Here is a 19,784-nt window from a genome sequence, read left to right as displayed (position 1 = left end):
TACGATTTGTAGACAATGCGGCTGTTAAACGCAATTCCGATTGAGCAGCGTTTACCGTGAATATGAGCTCTAAGAACATGAGGACATTGCCTTTAAAGCCCTGATGGGATTAACTCAGTAGGATGGAGCACAGTACTAGTTTTGGGTGTGATTCCTGCTTGGGCCACATACAGCACATACTTATACTAAATGTTTGTGTTAACTGTTAGTTACTTTCATAGAACTGTTTACTTGGTAATGTTAGTATTATGCTTCAAGTGTTCTCACAATCTAGAGCTGTTCAGAAAAAAGTTGATCTTTACAAATAAATATTGTTTTTATGTTTTACTTCCTTTACACACAAAAAGTTCATCCGGTTCAATAAAGGTTATATTTACATGTACAAAATGACAGTATAAAACGATACACGTCAAACAATGTCCTTATTACATTTATATTAAAAATAGTAAAAAAATATATTCAAGAATATTGATGGTTGGTTATTCAGTGCAGATACCCCTGAGGAAAAAACTACAGGAAGTAGGCAACAGGAATTGGATTGAAAGACATGGTTGGAGGGGGATGGGTGGATGGGTTAGTAGCATAGAAAATGATAGAGGCCTCTAGTAGCCAAAAGGCTGTGTTAGAATGGGCTGTGCTATTGAGGGCATCCACCTATTTAATGAAGTCAACTGGGTGGGACTTCCAACTTCGTTAACTGATTCCTCCTGGTGACCCAGTTGGAGTCATGTCCTACTGGGTCATTAGGAGGGATCAGCCAATTGTGAAGAAGAAAATTGACTACTTTAAAATGGAGATAGCCTCAATGGCACTGCCCATGATGTCACAGACACTATAGTTGAAGTCGGAAGTTTACATACACCTTAGCCAAATACATTTAAACTCAGTTTTTCACAATTCCTGACATTTAATCCTAGTAAAAAATTCCCTGTCTTAGGTCAGTTAGGATCACCACTTTATTTTAAGAATGTGAAATGACATAATAATAGTAGAGAGAATGATTTATTTCAGCTTTCATTTCTTTCATCACATTCCCAGTGGGTCATAAGTTTACATACACTTAATTAGTATTTGGTAGCATTGCCTTTAAATTGTTGAACTTGATTAAAAATTTCAGGTAGCCTTCCACAAGCTTCCCACAATAAGTTGGGTGAATTTTGGCCCATTCCTCCTGACAGAGCTGGTGTAACTGAGTCAGTTTTATAGGCCTCCTTGTTCGCGCACGCCTTTTCAGTTCTGCCCACAAATTTTCTATAGTATTGAGGTCAGGGCTTTGTGATGGCCACTCCAATACCTTGACTTTTTTGTTGTTGTTTTTTTGCCACAACTTTGTAAGTATGCTTGGGGTCATTGTCCATTTGGAAGACCCATTTGCAACCAATCTTTAACTTTGGCTTGCAAGCCTCCCCTTTCTCCTCCAAACATAACGATGGTTATTATGGCCAAACAGTTCTATTTTTGTTTCATCAGACCAGAGGACATTTCTCCAAAAAGTACGACCTTTGTCCCCATGTGCAGTTGCAAACTGTAGTCTGGCTTTTTTATGGCGGTTTTGGAGCAGTGGCTTCTTCCTTGCTGAGCGGCCTTTAGGTTATGTCGATATAGGACTCGTTTTACTGTGGATATAGATACTTTTGTACCGGTTTCCTCTAGCATCTTCACAAGGTCCTTTGTTGTTGTTCTGGGATTGATTTGCATTTTTCGCACCAAAGTACGTTCATCTTTAGGAGACAGAACGCATCACCTTCCTGAGATGTATGACGGCTGCGTGGTTCCATGGTGTTTATACTTGCGTACTATTGTTTGTACAGATGAACGTGGTACCTTCAGGCGTTGGGAAATTGCTCCCAAGGATGAACCAGACTTTTTTATCTGAAGTCTTGGCTGATTTCTTTTGATTTTGCCTGATGTCAAGCAAAGAGGCACTGAGATTGATGGTAGGCCTTGAAATACATCCACAGGTACACCTCCAATTGACTCAAATTATGTCAATTAGCCTATCAAGCTTCTAAAGCCATGACATCATTTTCTGGAATTTTCCAAGCTGTTTAAAGGCACAGTCAACTTAGTGTATGTAAACCTCTGACCCACTGGAATTGAGATACAGTGAATTTTAAGTGAAATAATCTGTCTGTAAACAATTGTTGGAAAAATGACTTGTGTCATGCACAAAGTAGATGTCCCAACCAACTTGCCAAAACTGTAGTTTGTTAACAAGAAATTTGTGGAGTGGTTGAAAAACGAGTTTTAATGACTCCAACATTAGTGTATGTAAACTTCCGACTCCAACTGTATTTGGCACAGATCGAAAGATGAGTCCTCTATGTGACTATGGGTAGTTGAGTAGTGTTTGGAGTGTGAGTATGTGGGTCAAAAAGAAAGCTGATTTAGAGGTTTAGCATCAGAGGGTATGACAAGAGCATGTTGGCTACTATAGCTGTACCTGGGGTTATAGTTTCTGTGTGCGCGGGACAAGTTCATTGCTGGCTCCTTATTGGCCCCTGTCTCAGGCTCCGTTACTTCCGTGGGGCCAATCGCCTGTGTCGAATAGGTGTGACACCACATAATCTTCATACTGTCCGTCGATCAGCTTGGCTGCGTTGTTCCTGGCGAACCAGCAGTCCACGCTCTGACGTCCGCTGTAGATACGCCGGGTCTTCTGGACCACCGGCACTGAACGCCCTTTGACCTTCAGGATGGGTGACCGTGCAGACGTGCTGTTGTCTCCTGTTCTCATGACATTGCTAGGAAGCTCTGCGAGTCCCACTTCCTCATACAGAAACTGACCTGGAAGTAGAATCACAGAGGGTCAGAATGGAAAGGAACCACAGAGCTATAGGCAAACCAATGGTAATCCTCACTAGGGCCTAATTCCATGTCGGCTCAAGACCTCTTCCCCGACATCCCACTAGTAGTTTCTGATACCTACCCAGTAGTCCATGACAGTCATGTGACAGCCCTTTGCTGTTGGAGATGTAAAATCCCAGGTGGTTTCTCTGATAGGGAGCAGGGTTCTTGTACTGATGCACCAGTATGACGAAACAAATGGTTCCTCCTATGGTTACGGTCACGGTGGACTTTCCCACTATCGTCACCGCAAGCCCGCCACTCTCCACGGAGACTGTGGTGTCGCAGGGCAGGACCAGGCGGTCACGTCCATCCAGAATGACCTTCTTGGGGGTGACCTCGATGTAGGAACGTTTGGGTCGGTTCACCACGATGGTAATGGTGCTGAAGTATGTCCTGTGCTGTTTGTGGCTGCCCGCTGGTGCCGGGGCGCCTATCAGCTTACCGTTTACTGTCACACCTAGACTCACATACACACGCACGATCACATACACAAATAGACCACACGAATCATATGAAAACACATAACCAAACATCAAACATAAAGTCAGAATCTATTGAGAGGACAGTCTTACCAGAGTGCTTGTGGTCAGATACCATTCTGAGAATGTGTCCTGGCTCTCCGTTGATGTTGAAACACACAGTCAGTTTACTGAGGGGGAACTCAACCACAAAGTGGGGATCGCCGTCCGCTGTGGCAAGGGGGTTGGTGTGAGAGAGACGGGATAGGGAGACACTGGTATTGAATATGAGGGAATATGAGGAGATAGTACATCTATGCATACCTGGATTCAAATACATGTGTTTTGCAGTATTTGAAATGTATAACATTTTCAAATACACAGCCAAAACAAGTACTTTTATTTGAGTATCTGAATGATTTTTTGTAAAAATCAAATAGTCGAACAAATTGTATTTGAAAGTTTTTTTTAAATACCTGGGTTAAATGCATGGGAGTATTTGAGGATATGAATACTTGTTTGGAAATAGTAGTTGAAATACATTAAATAGTATTTGAACCCAGGTCTGATAAATACACTTTTCTGTATATATCTGTGGGTCTGAAGCACAAATGACTATACTGTATACCGTATGTATAATCAGATATCACCAGATACCAGTGTAGGCTGTAAATTGTAGGCAGTTAGTTGTAGGCAGTTAGCTGTTGGCTGTCAATTGTAGGCAGTTAGTTGTAGGCAGTTAGCTGTTGGCTGTAAATTGTAGGCAGTTAGTTGTAGGCAGTTAGTTGTAGGCAATTAGCTGTAGGCAGTTAGTTGTAGGCAGTTAGTTGTAGGCAGTTAGCTGTAGGCAGTTAGTTGTAGGCAGTTAGCTGTAGGCAGTTAGTTGTAGGCAGTTAGCTGTTGGCTGTTAGTTGTAGGCAGTTAGTTGTAGGCAGTTAGTTGTAGGCAGTTAGTTGTAGGCAGTTAGCTGTTGGCTGTTAGTTGTAGGCAGTTAGTTGTAGGCAGTTAGTTGTAGGCTGTTAGTTGTAGGCAGTTAGCTGTTGGCTGTTAGTTGTAGGCAGTTAGCTGTAGGCAGTTAGCTGTTGGCTGTTAGTTGTAGGCAGTTAGCTGTAGGCAGTTAGCTGTAGGCAGTTAGCTGTTGGCTGTTAGTTGTAGGCAGTTAGCTGTAGGCAGTTAGCTGTTGGCTGTTAGTTGTAGGCTGTTAGTTGTAGGCAGTTAGCTGTTGGCTGTTAGTTGTAGGCTGTTAGTTGTAGGCAGTTAGCTGTTGGCTGTTAGTTGTAGGCTGTTAGTTGTAGGCAGTTAGCTGTTGGCTGTTAGTTGTAGGCAGTTAGTTGTAGGCAGTTAGTTGTAGGCTGTTAGTTGTAGGCAGTTAGCTGTAGGTTGTTAGTTGTTTCCTGCTTTGAATGGGCCTGTGAGACCTGAGCTAAGTGCAAATTCATGAGATGAGAGAGCAGCAGTAATGACAGGGTCATTGATGTCATCTCACGTATCTTCTTCAGTCTACTGACCTCTCTCTCAGTCTCAGTGTGTGTGAGGTTTGGTGTGTGTTTGTGTGCACACACATGTGTGTGTATTCCCGTGACTGTGTGTGTGTGTGTGTGTTTGTGAGTACTTCCCAGTACCAATCCCAGGCCCAGTGCAGATACTTCAATTAGCCCCTGTAAACATTCTGTAGTTTCAGAGTAAATAGACATCTCCGACCCCTTGACTGTCTGTAATGATTGCTGTGTGTCTGACTGGGTTCCTAACTTAAAGTCGGCCCACACAGAGAGTAGAGAGAGTCTACTGTACCTGTCTCCAGTCCCCCTCCCTCTAACAGAGCCTCAGAACCACTAACCTGATGTTTTGGAGATGGTTATGGATTTTTGGGCTGGCCTCTTCAAAACTTTACCTATAGACAAAACAGACTTTGATTTGTACAGGTCATATGTTTTCAATAGTCCAATACTTCCTCTCAGTTTCTATTTGTTGGCATTGGCATCGATAACAGGAAGCATTTGATCAAACGGATTAAGTCAGAAACAAAAGCCTCAAGCCTGCTAACCCGTTGTCTTGGTAACTGTGGAACTCTGTCCACCCGGCTGGTCTTTCTTCAAGTGCAGGCTCTGGGCTGTGTCTTCCTCCCCTTCCATCTCATCCGACAGCTCATTGGCTGAAACAGCCTTCTTATTTGTCTCTGTGGTTACAGGGGTGGGGGTGGGTGTATCCTCGGCCATGGTTCCGTCGGCCAGCACCTGAGGTTTTTCCACCACCAGGGAGGTGAGGGGCGTGAGGAAGTGGAATGTCAGGGAGAGGTTAGTCGCCTGCTGGGTATGTCCCTCTCTCTCCCTGCTGGTCTGGCTCTTCAGCCTGGACCTCAGCCCCTCCTTCACACTCAGGAAACCCCATACACGCTCCACGAAATCATCCGCCACTGACCCTGTTGTGCCCGCCCCTGTAACCCCTGACCCCACCCCGGCCGCCGCCTCCTTCACGTGCCTCTCCGTCTCCACCTCCCTTTGTCGTAACGCCACGTCTGTCTCCAGGACGATGCTCTTGTCGCTGTTGCTGGCGGTGACCTGGACGTGCAGGGAGTCTGCACTTTGATTGGTCAATTTGCCGGCGATGACGATCTCTGAGCCGTTGAAATAGTTGGTGAAGAGGTGCTGGGTGACGTACTGGACCGAGTCCTCTGTGTAATTCACCCTGATGTCAGAGAGCAGTGGAGTGCCTATCTCATCATAAAACCTAGAGGAAGAGAGAGGGAGGGAGGGACATGGAGGGAGGGAGAGAGAGAGAGAGATATATGGAAAAGTGAAAGAGGGAATAGAAGTAAAGTCCAATGTTATAATATGTGTTACCATGTTATAACATGTTGAGAATCTAGCGCCCAGTAGAGGTCTAGACCTCAGCTACTTCACTGTATCATGGACACAAGAATCAAGACATTGTGTGTGCTACTCTCTTATATGCTCTAGGGGCCTGAAATGTCTGTGTGACTGTGTACACACACTCACCCCCCCCCCCCCCCCCCCCCAGAGATCCGGTTAGGGACAGTGATGTATTACGGAGAGTATGCCTGCATCCCAAATGTCACCCTGTGGTTCCTGGTCATAAGGAGTGCACTATGTAGGGATTAGGGAATGGGGTGCCATTTTGGACACAACCAGTGTGTGTTTGTAATATGTTGGTTTTCCAGCCAGGCCTTGGACCGTAGCACAGTAAACCTCCTCACCTCTTTAACTGTGTGTTGACTCAGCTAGGTCTCTCCTCTGTTATTATCTCAGGATGCTATCAATTAACCCCTGAGACATACCCAGACTGCCCTTTCACAACACACAGTCACACACATTCCTCCCCTCACTCCTAAACTAACACTTCAGAAAAGTGTCCAGGAAGACTGTCGCCGAGGGTGTGTGTGTTTGGTTTGGTTTGAAAGATTGCAGTTCAAGAAGAGCCTTCTCTCAGTACATGTATCATTAGTTATTCTTTCACTCATTCCTATTCCTTTATCTCACCCCCTGACCTTCTCTATACCATTTGACTATAATGGATTATAATGAATCAATTCTAACCACCTCTGCCTTCTCCTCTGTACTAGCTGTCTACTGAACATCGCTTTTTCTTTCTCTTTTTCTTTCTCACTCTCTCTCTCTCTCTCTCGCTCTCATTCTCACTCTCTCTCTCTCACCCCCATACCCTTTGAGCATGGTGCTGGCGTCTGAATCCTCATGTATCCTCCTCATCATCCCACAGTTCTCCAGGGCCATGCGTTCCAGAAGCCTGTAGTCCACATCGTTCCCCATCCCGATGGTGAACACGCAGAACTGCTCCTTCACTGCCGCCCGCGCGTTGCTGAGGATGCTGGGAGACTGCAGCTCGCCCACCGTGGGCCGCCCGTCTGTCAGGAAGATGATGAGAGACACACTGTTGTGGTTGGCGTCTGGGTCGGCGTTCAGATAGCCGCTTAGCAATGAGGAGCCCGTCTGTATGCCACCGTTGATGTCAGTGCCTGGTAGAGGAGAGATGGAGAGAGAGATTGATCTTGGGAAATAGTGGTTAGTAGTGATTCAAAAATGGGGGTTGAGTAAGAGAAAGAACTCCATAGGGGCGGCAGGAAATCTTGAGGTTAGAGCGCTGCTACACACTTGTACAAGTGTATCAGTGAAATAACTAATCTTCCTCTATCCCAGAATGCACTGCTGTGTCTCTATCTCTCTCACCTCCAGTGGGTTGGAGCATATAGATGAACTTCTTGGCGTCTCGGACGTTGAGAGGCGTGACGGGGACCAGGCGGTTGGGCTGCCACACCTTGATACGGTTGGAGAAGCTGACAAAGTTAAACCGGTCGCCTGGACGCAGGTCCCTCAGGATAGTGAACAGGGCATCCTTAGTCTGAGAGAGAGGGAGGGAGAGGGGTGAGAGAGAGAGAGAGAGAGAGAGCATTTTGTTTTGCTTTCATCAATAAATCAAATGACATCATTGTAATACCTTTGTCTTCGTGCAAAATCATTCTATTCAGTTGTGTTCACGCGAGAGAACCAAACAGGTCTGGAAAACTTTGCCCCAACAGGAAGAGACACCTTGTCACACAAAAGGCTATTATAACACACATGGTCATGGTTTATGTTAGCACCAATACCGTGGTAATGACCTAGATGTAATGTTTTAGTCATGGTTTTTGTGAGCAGTATTGTTGTCATGTCAACTCTGTAATGGTTGGGTTTAACCTGACACTGCCATTGAAAGACCCAGCCCTTTGAAACAGCTGTGAGATTCCGTTCCTTAGTTCAGAAACGGTTTCTCTCACCCCCTCACACACACACACACACACACACACACACACATGCACGTAAACACACACACACCACAACTATTTACCGTATCCATGCTACAGCTTGTTTCTCAACTGTACTGGGGTTTAGAAGTTGCGCAGAACGAAAAGCCTACCAAATGAATAGTGAATATGAAATCTGTAGTTGAGTGGGTGTGATAGAGTTAGATGGGTTACCAAATGCCTATAGACTGTAGGGGGCAAGGGTCAGAGCCATAGACAGACTGAGTGCTCTATTGTAGGGAGAGATCAAAGCCCACTTGTTCACTACAGAGTGGTCCACTGGGGGTGGAGGGAAAAGGGGAAGGGATCACTCCAGACGATGGTGTCATCTGGAGGGTTTAAATTATGCCAAAGACAATGACGCCTCTCCTCCATAGCATTCAATTCAATTCAATACAACTACAATAGTGAACTTTGAGCATGTTTCCAGTTTTTCAGAGTGTGCATGAATCAGTTTCTCTTTTCTGTTTTTGCCACTCTAAGTCTTTGGGTTTCTGGATCTGCAGTGGAGCAGCTGCTCAGATGAAGTATCAGATGATACCAGAGGGATTATAACGCAATCTCCCAGAAGGAAGGATCTGATTTTGATATTACCAGACCAGTGTGGGAGTGTTGCGCCAGAGACTGGAGAGGGGGCGGACTAGGGGTCGTATTCATCATCCGCTGCTACACTAACTCGGGATCTCTCAGGATCGTTAAGGCTTGATCACAGAGATGTGAAGGACCAAAGTAAAACTAATGTTGACTCCACCTGGAATTGATTAAAACCCAAAGATTCCCCATAAGCTATACAGTATACAGTGCCTTGCGAAAGTATTCGGCCCCCTTGAACTTTGCGACCTTTTGCCACATTTCAGGCTTCAAACATGAAGATATAAAACTGCATTTTTTTGTGAAGAATCAACAACAAGTGGGACACAATCATGAAGTGGAACGACATTTATTGGATATTTCAAACTTTTTTAACAAATCAAAAACTGAAAAATTGGGCGTGCAAAATTATTCAGCCCCTTTACTTTCAGTGCAGCAAACTCTCTCCAAAGGTTCAGTGAGGATCTCTGAATGATCCAATGTTGACCTAAATGACTAATGATGATAAATACAATCCACCTGTGTGTAATCAAGTCTCCATATAAATGCACCTGCACTGTGATAGTCTCAGAGGTCCGTTAAAAGCGCAGAGCGCATCATGAAGAACAAGGAACACACCAGGCAGGTCCGAGATACTGTTGTGAAGAAGTTTAAAGCCGGATTTGGATACAAAAAGATTTCCCAAGCTTTAAACATCCCAATGAGCACTGTGCAAGTGATAATATTGAAATGGAAGGAGTATCAGACCACTGCAAATCTACCAAGACCTGGCCGTCCCTCTAAACTTTCAGCTCATACAAGGAGAAGACTGATCAGAGATGCAGCCAAGAGGCCCATGATCACTCTGGATGAACTGCAGAGATCTACAGCTGAGGTGGGAGACTCTGTCCATAGGACAACAATAAGTCGTATATTGCACAAATCTGGCCTTTATGGAAGAGTGGCAAGAAGAAAGCCATTTCTTAAAGATATCCATAAAAAGTGTTGTTTAAAGTTTGCCACAAGCCACCTGGGAGACACACCAAACATGTGGAAGAAGGTGCTCTGGTCAGATGAAACCAAAATTGAACTTTTTGGCAACAATGCAAAACGTTATGTTTGGCGTAAAAGCAACACAGCTCATCACACTGAACACACCATCCCCACTGTCAAACATGGTGGTGGCAGCATCATGGTTTGGGCCTGCTTTTCTTCAGCAGGGACAGGGAAGATGGTTAAAATTGATGGGAAGATGGATGGAGCCAAATACAGGACCATTCTGGAAGAAAACCTGATGGAGTCTGCAAAAGACCTGAGACTGGGACGGAGATTTGTCTTCCAACAAGACAATGATCCAAAACATAAAGCAAAATCTACAATGGAATGGTTCAAAAATAAACATATCCAGGTGTTAGAATGGCCAAGTCAAAGTCCAGACCTGAATCCAATCGAGAATCTGTGGAAAGAACTGAAAACTGCTGTTCACAAATGCTCTCCATCCAACCTCACTGAGCTCGAGCTGTTTTGCAAGGAGGAATGGGAAAAAATGTCAGTCTCTCGATGCGCAAAACTGATAGAGACATACCCCAAGCGACTTACAGCTGTAATCGCAGCAAAAGGTGGCGCTACAAAGTATTAACTTAAGGGGGCTGAATAATTTTGCACGCCCAATTTTTCAGTTTTTGATTTGTTAAAAAAGTTTGAAATATCCAATACATGTCGTTCCACTTCATGATTGTGTCCCACTTGTTGTTGATTCTTCACAAAAAAAATACAGTTGTATATCTTTATGTTTGAAGCCTGAAATGTGGCAAAAGGTCGCAAAGTTCAAGGGGGCCGAATACTTTCGCAAGGCACTGTACGTGTGTGATCATTGTATACAGAAGGAAACCATGTTTAACAACAACAACAAAAAGGAGAAGGAGAGAACAAGATATCTTGACCCTATCTAGTAAGCAGTGGACAATGGTGTGACGAGAAGGGTTTGACCGTAACCGGCTACCTGTCTGATCTTGGTGCCCAGCATAGAGGCGCTGGTGTCAATCACAAACACCACGTTCTTGGGCACCACCGGCAGATCCTTGGGGGCGAAGTAGTGCACAAAATGGCCGTTCAGAACCTGAGAGAGAACAAGAGAAAGGTTAGACAGTTCTCAGTAGCCATGAGCAGTAAAACAGAGCCCACCAACATAGTGTCCACGGGGCTGCTGGACTGACGGTGTGGTTGTAGAGTGACCCGGGAGGGGTTGGATATGGTGCTGGAAAATGAATGTGTTGACGGTGGATGAAGGCTATGGGACCCGGATGTGTGAGAGTGTGTGTGAGAACCAGAGAGATGTGCATTTGTCCTGTTTGATCCCTGATTAATGCATGCAGTTTTCATGTATACTGTGAAGCGGAGCTAAATGGTTTAACATGTTTCTATCTACCATGTCTGGACAGGTCTGGTCATGGCATGACACATTTGCACTAATCGCGGGAGTGTTGGATGTGTGTGTGTGGATGTGTGTGTGTTTTTGGTGTGTGAAATCTGACCTGTATGTCTCCTATCCCCAGCTCTCTCTCCACGTCATAGTGCACCACAAACTCTCCCAGCATGCCGCTGGTGGTGATCTTAGCCTGCTGAACGATGTTGGGGCTGAAGGTGATCCTACAGAACGTCTTATTTTGTTTGATCACCGTGGAAACAGGAAGAGCAGGCTTGGCTGGTGGGAGGGAAACATTAAGTGTGTGTGAGATAAAGCTGGGAAGTGTGTGTGTGTGTGTGTGTGTGTGTGTGTGTGTGTGTGTGTGTGTGTGTGTGTGTGTGTGTGTGTGTGTGTGTGTGTTTGTGGGCAAGGGTGTACTAACATAGAGATGCTCAACATTGCCCATAGGAAGGTTAAATAAATGAAGTTGGAATCTGAACATTTGAGCATTGGCCAAGCATTTTCAGAGGTGCCAATATCGATGCAGAACTATTTCTAATGTTAGATACAGTGCATTCGCTTAATATTCAGACCCCTTGACATTTTCCACATTTTGTTACGCTACAGCATTATTCTAGCATTTATTTAAAACAATTCCCCCCCCCCCCCTCATCAATCTACACACAATACCTCATAATGACAAAGCAACAGTTTTTTAGACATTTTTTGTAAAAAGCTGAAACATCACATTTACATAAGTATTCATACCCTTGACACAGTACTTTGTTGAAGCACCTTTGGAAGCAATTGTATTCTCGAGTCTTCTTGGCTATGACGCTACAAGCTTGGCACACCTGTATTTGGGGGGTTTCTCCCATTCTTCTCTGCAGAGCCTTTCAAGCTCAGGTTGGATGGAGATTGTCGCTGCACAGCTATTTTCAGGTCTCTCCAGAGATGTTTGATCGGGTTCAAGTCTGGGCTCTGGCTGGGCCACTCAAGGACATTCAGAGACTTGTCCCGAAGCCACTCCTGCGTTGTCTTGGCTGTGTACTTAGGGTTGTTGTCCTGTTGGAAGGTGAACCTTTGCCCCAGTCTGAGGTCCTGAGCAGGTTTTCATCAAGGATCTCTCTCTACTTTGCTCCGTTCATGTTCCCTCGATCTTGACTAGTCACCCAATCCCCGCCGCTGAAAAACCTCTCACAACATGATGCCTCCACCACCATGCTTCACCGTAGGGATAGTGACAGGTTTCATCTATACGTGACACTTTGCTTTCAGGCCAAAGAGTTCAATCTTGGTTTCATCAAACCAGAAAATCTTGTTTCTCATGGTCTGAGAGTCCTTTAAGTGCCTTTTGGCAAAGTCCAAGCGGGTTGTTATGTGCCTTTTACTGAGGAGTGGCTTCCTTCTGTTCACTCTACCATAAAGGCCTGATTGGTGGAGTGCTGCAGAGATGGTTGTCCTTCTGGAAGATTCTCCCATCCCCACAGAGGAACTCCTGAGCTCTTCTTGGTTTTTGCTCTGACATGCACTGTCAACTGTGGGACCTTATATAGACAGGTGTGTGCCTTTCCAAATCATGTCCAATCAATTGAATTGACCATAGGTGGACTCCAGTCAAGTTGTAGAAACATCTCAAGGACGATCAATGGAAACAGGATGTACCTGAGCTCAATTTCGAGTCTCATAGCAAAGGGTCTGAATACGTATGTACAGTAAATAAGGTATTTCTGTTTTTTACTTTCAATACATTTGCAAACGTTTCTAAAAACCTGTTTTTGCTTTGTCATTATGGGTTATTGTGTGTAGCTTGAGGAGGAAAAATATTTGTTGAATCCATTTAAGAATGCTGTAATGTAACAACATGTGGAGAAAGTTAAAGGGTCTGAACACTTTCAGAATGGACACCTAGTATGGACAAAGCACAGACTCAACACATCCCACACTCAAACTGTACCAGGTGTCTTCGCTGCACTGGCACCACTGGCTACTGCCGTGTTGCTCTTGCCGTTGCGCAGTGGCAGCACCTCCAGGTGGGTGATGGTGGAGTGATCCACAATGGTGACGTCCACACTGAGACGGCTGACCAGCTGCAGGGGTCTCAGGCTGGTCACATGCTCATACCTCCCCAGCCTCCGCTGGAGCAGCTCCTCATAGGTCAGCATGAACATGGCCCGGTTACGACCTGGGATACTGGCCCCCATCCTGAACACCTCCACCTCTGGTTCGCTACTGATGGAGAAGAGAGGAGGAGAGAGGGGAGGAGGAGAGAGAGACGGGGGAGAGGAGAGGGGAGGAATGGAGGGAAAAAAAATAAGAATATAGAGGAAAGAAAAAGGGAGAGAAATAGTTGGGGAAGAGGAGGAGTAGGGAATGAGTCATTCCAAGTAGTGACATCGTCAGTGTGGAAGGGCAGTGACTGCCAGGAGCTCTCCTCACGGGACTCAGCCTCTGAACTAACCAAAAAAACATTTCCATTCCTCTACCCATCTATATCTCTCCCTCCTTTATTTTCTCCCTCCTGTTCTTCTTTACTCTTTCTATCACTCTCCTCTCCCCTTCCCTTTCCTCTCTGTGAAATTTGAATACCCTCTTTGTAAATCTGATTTCATTTTAAAAGTGTCATTTTATGGCCTGGCAGGTAGAAGCATGATGTAATTTATTTCTGTCAGAGACTGGTCACAGATTTATGTGACAATAATTCTTAATTTCCAGTCTCTTCATTTCAAGTCTCCAATCCGTCAAGATAGAACTGCCAAAGGGGGAGGAGTTGCGATCTACTGCAGAGATAGCCTGCAAAGTTCTGTCATACTTTCCAGGTCTATACCCAAACAGTTTGAACTTCTAATTTTAAACATGAACCTCTCCAGAAATAAGTCTCTCACTGTTGCCGCCTGCTATCGACCCCCCTCCGCTCCCAGCTGTGCCCTGGACACCATTTGTAAATTGATCGCCTCCCCATCTAGCTTCAGTGTTCGTTCTGTTAGGTGACCTAAACTGGGATATGCTTAACACCCCGGCAGTCCTACAATCTACGCTAGATGCCCTCAATCTCACACAAATCATCAAGGAACCCACCAGGTACAACCCTAAATCCGTAAACATGGGCACCCTCATAGACATTATCCTGACCAACTTGCCTTCCAAATACACCTCCGCAATCAGGATCTCAGCGATCACTGCCTCATTGCCTGTATCCGCTATGGGACCGCGGTCAAACGACCACCTCATCACTGTCAAACGCTCCCTAAAACACTTCTGCGAACTAAAACACTTCTGCCTTTCTAATCGACCTGGCCCGGGTATCCTGGAAGGATATTGACCTCACCATCTTAGATAAGCATGCCCCGCTCAAAAAATGCAGAACTAAGAACAGATATAGCCCTTGGTTCACTCCAGTCCTGACGGACTGCAATAGTGGTGGACTGCAATAGCATCGAATAGTCCCCGCGATATGCAACTGTTCAGGGAAGTCAGGAACCAATACACACAGTCAGTCAGGAAAGCAAAGGCTAGCTTTTTCAAGCAGAAATTCGCATCCTGTAGCTCTAACTCCAAAATGTTTTGGGACAATGTAAAGTCCATGAAGAACAAGAGTACCTCATCCCAGCTGTCCACTGCACTGAGGCTAGGTAACACGGTCACCACTGATAAAGCCATGATAATCTAAAGTTTCAATATGCATTTCTCAACGGCTGGCCATGCCTTCCTCCTGGCTACTCCAACCCCGGGCCTACAGCTGTGTTAATCTGCTAAATTGTAATTATTCGCTCCTATGGCCTATTTATTGCCTACCTCCTCATGCCTTTTGCACACACTGTATATTGACTTTCTTTTTTCTACTGTGCCATTTACTTGTTTATTGTGTTATTGGCTTGTTTATTGTTTACTCCATGTGTTGTTGTCTGTGTCACACTGCTTTGCTTTATCTTGGCCAGGTCACAGTTGCAAATGAGAACTTGTTCTCAACTAGCCTACCTAGTTAAATTTATTTAACTAGGCAAGTCAGTTAAGAACAAATTCTTATTTTCAATGACGGCCTAGGAACAGTGGGTTAACTGCCTGTTCAGGGGCAGAACGACAGATTTGTACCTTGTCAGCTCAGGGACTAGGGACTCAGGGACTAGTAACCTTTCGGTTACTAGTCCAACACTCTAACCACTAGGCTACCCTGCCGCCCCTATTGCTCCTCTATTGTTCCCAAAAACAAGGTGGAGGCCGATGACATCAGACCAGCTCATTTAATGGCCTTACTCCATTAAGTTTACACTTGTGTCTAAAAACTATTTTTTTTACCCTAAGTGTGTGTAGATTACTGTATTTATATGTGGGATATTGTTTTTTAACAGGAACAGTTCAATAAAATAGTTTTTTTTAGATGGGATATAAACCTGTTTCTACTGGCAGAGTAGTAGCAAGTGACTCTAGAGGACTCTAGAGGTTGTACTGGCAGACAAGGTTAGACACTGGTGACTGGCCATACACACACACAAGAACACATTCTCTCTCACACACACACACACACACACACACAAGCACACACACTTTACCTCTGTTCACCTGCCTCCTTGTTCTTGGGTTTGGCCTCACCGCCCTTCCCCTGTTTGACCTTCTTCTCCTTGGGCCTGACCTCACTGGGGTAGACACGCCCCCCAATGATCCTGTGTTCAGGGTAGAGGTCAGAGGTCAGGGGTTAAGAGTGGAGGTGATGATAAGCACCACCAGAGTAAGTAAACCATCCATGGCAAAACTCTGTCAAAGAATCACTGGAAAAACCCTCAGTTCATTGTGGTAGGCACATATTACTGTGATACATAAAAGTATACAGGCAAACATATCAAAGACATATGTTGCAATTCACAGGCTTCTTCAGAGGCTTCTGGACTTGTCTCTCATAGTCCAGTGAACAATCTAGTAAATGTAGATGAATGAAGGCTTGTGACCACAACACAGTAAATGACCTCTGAACTATTGAACAGTCACAGGCCCCACACTAACCTCTCCCATAGCAACAGAGCCCTCATAAACCCACACAATGATTGACTGGCCACAATGGCATGCCATGGGAAGAGGGAGAAAATGGCAAAGAGGAGTAGTAATCACACAACAATAAACTGAGAAAATAAACAAGACATCAAAATAAATTGAGAGGGGAAAGATCCATTGTAGTTCACTTACAACCAGTGTACACAGTCTGAACAACATTAGACTCAGAATGACATGATCTATTACCCAGAAGCATCTATCTTGGCTACAATACAACTACCAATGCGCAATTACGCATCTGTTGCGTTTTGGCGCTTACATGGTAAAGTTCGAGACATAGGCGTTCTTGGGAATCAGGAACTGGAAGACGCCCTCGGCGGCGGCGGAGTGCCGGTTGAGCATGGTGCACGACACCGCCGTGAAGGCGTATCGGGAGATAATGATGGTCTTCACCGACAGCTCCTGGATATGCGGTTTGGTCTCCTACACGGTTGGACATCAACATGTTAGGTTCACGTGTATTGCTTATACCTTATGTTTGATTGGTTTGTAATACATTTGGTTAATTTAAATCTGTCAGTGATTTATGTTTTTCATGTCTCGTCGATGGGACAGCACAGCACTGCTTTCACGCACACACACATGCTGCGCATTGGCCACTGTTCTATTCCGTTCATTTCCAGTGGAAATCGTTCTAAACTCCTTATCAACACGTTGGCGGGATATTTACAAATATTTTGGAATGTATTTCTGGATAGATGTCCAGCGATTTCCACTTATCTGGCGTACAGCCCAGTGCGCTTGGCAGGTCTCTGCGTGTCACACCCGAGGAGACTTTTCGAGGATGATTAACTGCAGAGCTGAACTACCCATCCCTCTACTCTGCTTTCACGAAATGCTTTTTCTGACATATTCTTAAATTGTTATCAATGAACAACAGTATGCAGATCTCTTTGAGAATGAATGTGGCTGATATTTAGTCTACAGTAGCCTAGGCTACACCAAATGACGCACAAGAGCGCAAAAGATGCATACGGGAAGACATGTCAAGACATTCAATTTTGTCATCTTTACCTTAATAAGCATGGATTTCACCTGGCGAGGCACTCTACGGGGAGACTGAGATGGGAAACCAAATCGATTTGTTAAATAGTGCTCTAATGAAGCGCTCAAAATATATATCAATGTTGCCAAATGAAATAGTTCAGAGTTGAAATGACACTCACAATATCCAAATCAAAGTCGGTCAAGTCAGGAGAAAGATCCTCCTCAATGTTAATATCCTCAAACTGTCCAAAAACATACGGATTGTAACACATCAGTAAAGTCAAAAACAGCATGTTGACGTCCATATCCATTTACAGTAATAACGAATATGATCGCATTTTTCCAGGGTGCAGCGCACTGAGTCTGCGGGTCGTTCGGATCAGAATGACCCAATTTGTGAGACGATGGATGACTGAGGACACTTGACTCGCAGCGGCACGCCCACCAGCAGGGAGATGCAGTCTTCCCCCTCGACTGGATTAGTCGCGTCGGGGGCTAGGGAAAAAGCGCCTGACCCGGGTCACACACACAGGCACACAGCTATTACAATGTGCACGCCACTCCAAAGGCCATCAATTGCATCTATAGTCTTCGTTCACTACTCGCCTTGAAGTTGACCCCACTTCCACCCCAACAAATCACTTCAAGGTCAGTGTGATTCATTTAGCCAAGTGCCACTGTCACGTTTGAACTCTCAAAACTGCATTTATAAATAAAAATTGTGTACACTTATGCAGTATGACACAAAGTCAGAATTATTTAAAGGCAACATTATTTAACCTTAAAAGGGCAAACTGTGGTAAATTTAGCAAAACCATAATTTCAAAACAGGTTTTTTATCCTTCTGAAATTTTAGGACTTGTCACGCAACTATTTATAGACAAAAACACTATTTAGTATGATTTCGGTGTTAATATGGAGGAATGGAGAAATGTATACTAGTGGTGGGGCTAAGCTGAACATGTAGACTCAATTGGGCACTTTGTGATAGAAGCACCACATTTGGCACAGAGGAAAAACGTTTTTTATTTTTACATTTAACCTTTATTTAACTAGGCATGTCAGTTGAGAACAAATTCTTATTTTCAATGACGGCCTACCGGGGAACAGTGGCTTAACTGCCTTGTTCAGGGGCAGAAAGACAGATTTTTACCTTGTCAGCTCAGGGATTCGGTCGAGCAACCTTTCGGTTACTGGCCCAAGGCTCTAACCACTAGTGTACCCTGGGAAGATATAGATATGGAGGCGCTCCAGATTTTGCCCCTGGGGACGTGGCAGACACTAAAATAAAAAGATAACTCCAAAATCTGGTGCCAGAACGACTCAGAGATGGCCTACAGGCCAATGCAGCAGTAGGCCTATACATCCTCAAATAAGTCAAATACATAGGCCTAAAGCTGGCAAATAAAAACATAGCAGATATCCTGATTAAAATTCAGGTTGCAATCACATTAATTAATCTCTCTACTCCTTTTCTATATGTCTTGACTTGAGCTATTGCTAGTGAAGTGCAACTTTGTATCAACTCGGAAGGTTGGCGTGCTTAGGCGCTCACACTCCCTCAAAAATGGACAAAACTCCTAAATGACTCAGATTCAGATCACCTTTATTATCCCACCAGGGGGAAATTCATTTGGTCATGTGCTTAAAAAGACGGTACATAAAACATGAAAACACAGAAACTACACAATAGAATTCATCCAAAGTGCTATAGCCACACATTTAAAGTGAAAGTGCAATATGCTATATACTCGAGGGACCAACAGACTATCTATTATACGACCTAATGGCTGTTGGAATAAAAGAGTCCCCATATCTATCTGTTTTCATTCTCTTTCCCCTTGTCCAGCTGCTGCTGTGACTGAATTTTGAGTGAAGGGGATGAAGGGGATGAAGGGGATGAGTACTGTCCTGTAAAAAAAAAATCAAGTTTTAGGAGGATGAGTTTTTGTTTCACACACGCATGTCAAACCAAAGGACAGCACACTCTGCAGGACAGTTTTATAGAACATTTGTAAGATATGGCGGTTTACATTACAACGATTCAGTTATTTATTTAACTAGGCATGTCAGTTAAGAACACATTTCTATTTACAAGGACGGCCTAACCCGGACGATACTGGGCCAATTGTGCGAGCCCTATGGAACTCCCAATCACGGCTGGTTGTGATACAGCTTGGAATCAAACCAGGGTCTGTAGTGACACCTCTAGCACTGAGATGCAGTGCCTTAGACCGCTGCGCCACTCGGGAGCCCTAAGCTTTGAAATAAACCAGCCTGTTTCGCACAAGTGTAGCAGGTTGTGAATTTTGCAGACAACATTCCACTCTGAGAATGAGAACCGTAAATGACTGTAATGCATGCATTAAAGAGTAATTAATGCAACCAAATGACGGGGATTAATGGTACATTTACTAGTCTACTAGTTACATATGTAATGGGGAATTGATCAAAATAACCAATCAAAGGGAAAACGATTCACATAATGAAACAATGAATGAGCCTTCTCACTTCGCCTCCTCCTCTCTGCTGAAACTAGCGCGCAGAACAGCGCCCCTCTGTCTTACCATATGTAGCCCATGTATCTGATGCTGTCTGGTCATAAAAAGTATGACACGCCATTCTTCTTTTGTCCAGATAGCTTCAGATA

The 19,784-nt window shown here is 44.5% G+C and overlaps 1 protein-coding gene across 2 annotated transcripts; it reads right to left on the bottom strand.

Annotated features, from left to right (window-relative positions):
- Window positions 1–314: 314 nt before the first annotated feature.
- On the bottom strand, window positions 315–17,718 carry LOC110500124 (inter-alpha-trypsin inhibitor heavy chain H5). 2 transcript variants are annotated; one of them, XM_036957445.2, is made up of 14 exons: window positions 17,314–17,718; window positions 17,162–17,206; window positions 16,407–16,570; window positions 15,652–15,762; window positions 13,059–13,333; window positions 11,229–11,398; window positions 10,697–10,813; window positions 7,511–7,682; window positions 6,987–7,299; window positions 5,353–6,035; window positions 5,146–5,199; window positions 3,423–3,539; window positions 2,930–3,307; window positions 315–2,787 (listed from the first exon to the last, which is right to left on the bottom strand). In XM_036957445.2, the coding sequence occupies exons 1-14, from the start codon at window positions 17,443–17,445 to the stop codon at window positions 2,507–2,509; spliced, it is 3,012 nt and encodes a 1,003-aa protein (XP_036813340.2). In that variant the 5' UTR covers window positions 17,446–17,718; the 3' UTR covers window positions 315–2,506. The 2 variants fall into 2 exon arrangements, with proteins under 2 accessions (XP_036813340.2, XP_036813342.2); XM_036957447.2 differs by having other exon boundaries at window positions 13,059–13,330.
- Between the last annotated feature and the right edge of the window lie 2,066 nt (window positions 17,719–19,784).

Source organism: Oncorhynchus mykiss, chromosome 21, assembly GCF_057628025.1.
Source record: "Oncorhynchus mykiss isolate SJ-2025 chromosome 21, ASM5762802v1, whole genome shotgun sequence".
Classification (NCBI taxonomy): Eukaryota; Metazoa; Chordata; class Actinopteri; order Salmoniformes; family Salmonidae; genus Oncorhynchus; species Oncorhynchus mykiss.
Note: the sequence above shows the minus strand (reverse complement) of the source record. Positions and strands in the feature narration are given on the sequence as shown.

Excerpts from the sequence above, each read along its gene's own strand:
- LOC110500124 (XM_036957445.2), bottom strand. The coding sequence starts at position 17,445 with ATGGATATGGACGTCAACATGCTGTTTTTGACTTTACTGATGTGTTAC. Across the intron at positions 15,763-16,406 it reads TATGTCTCGAACTTTACCAT|GATCATTGGGGGGCGTGTCT; the intron begins GTAAGCGCCAAA and ends CCCTGAACACAG. Across the intron at positions 7,300-7,510 it reads TATGCTCCAACCCACTGGAG|GCACTGACATCAACGGTGGC; the intron begins GTGAGAGAGATA and ends CTCCTCTACCAG.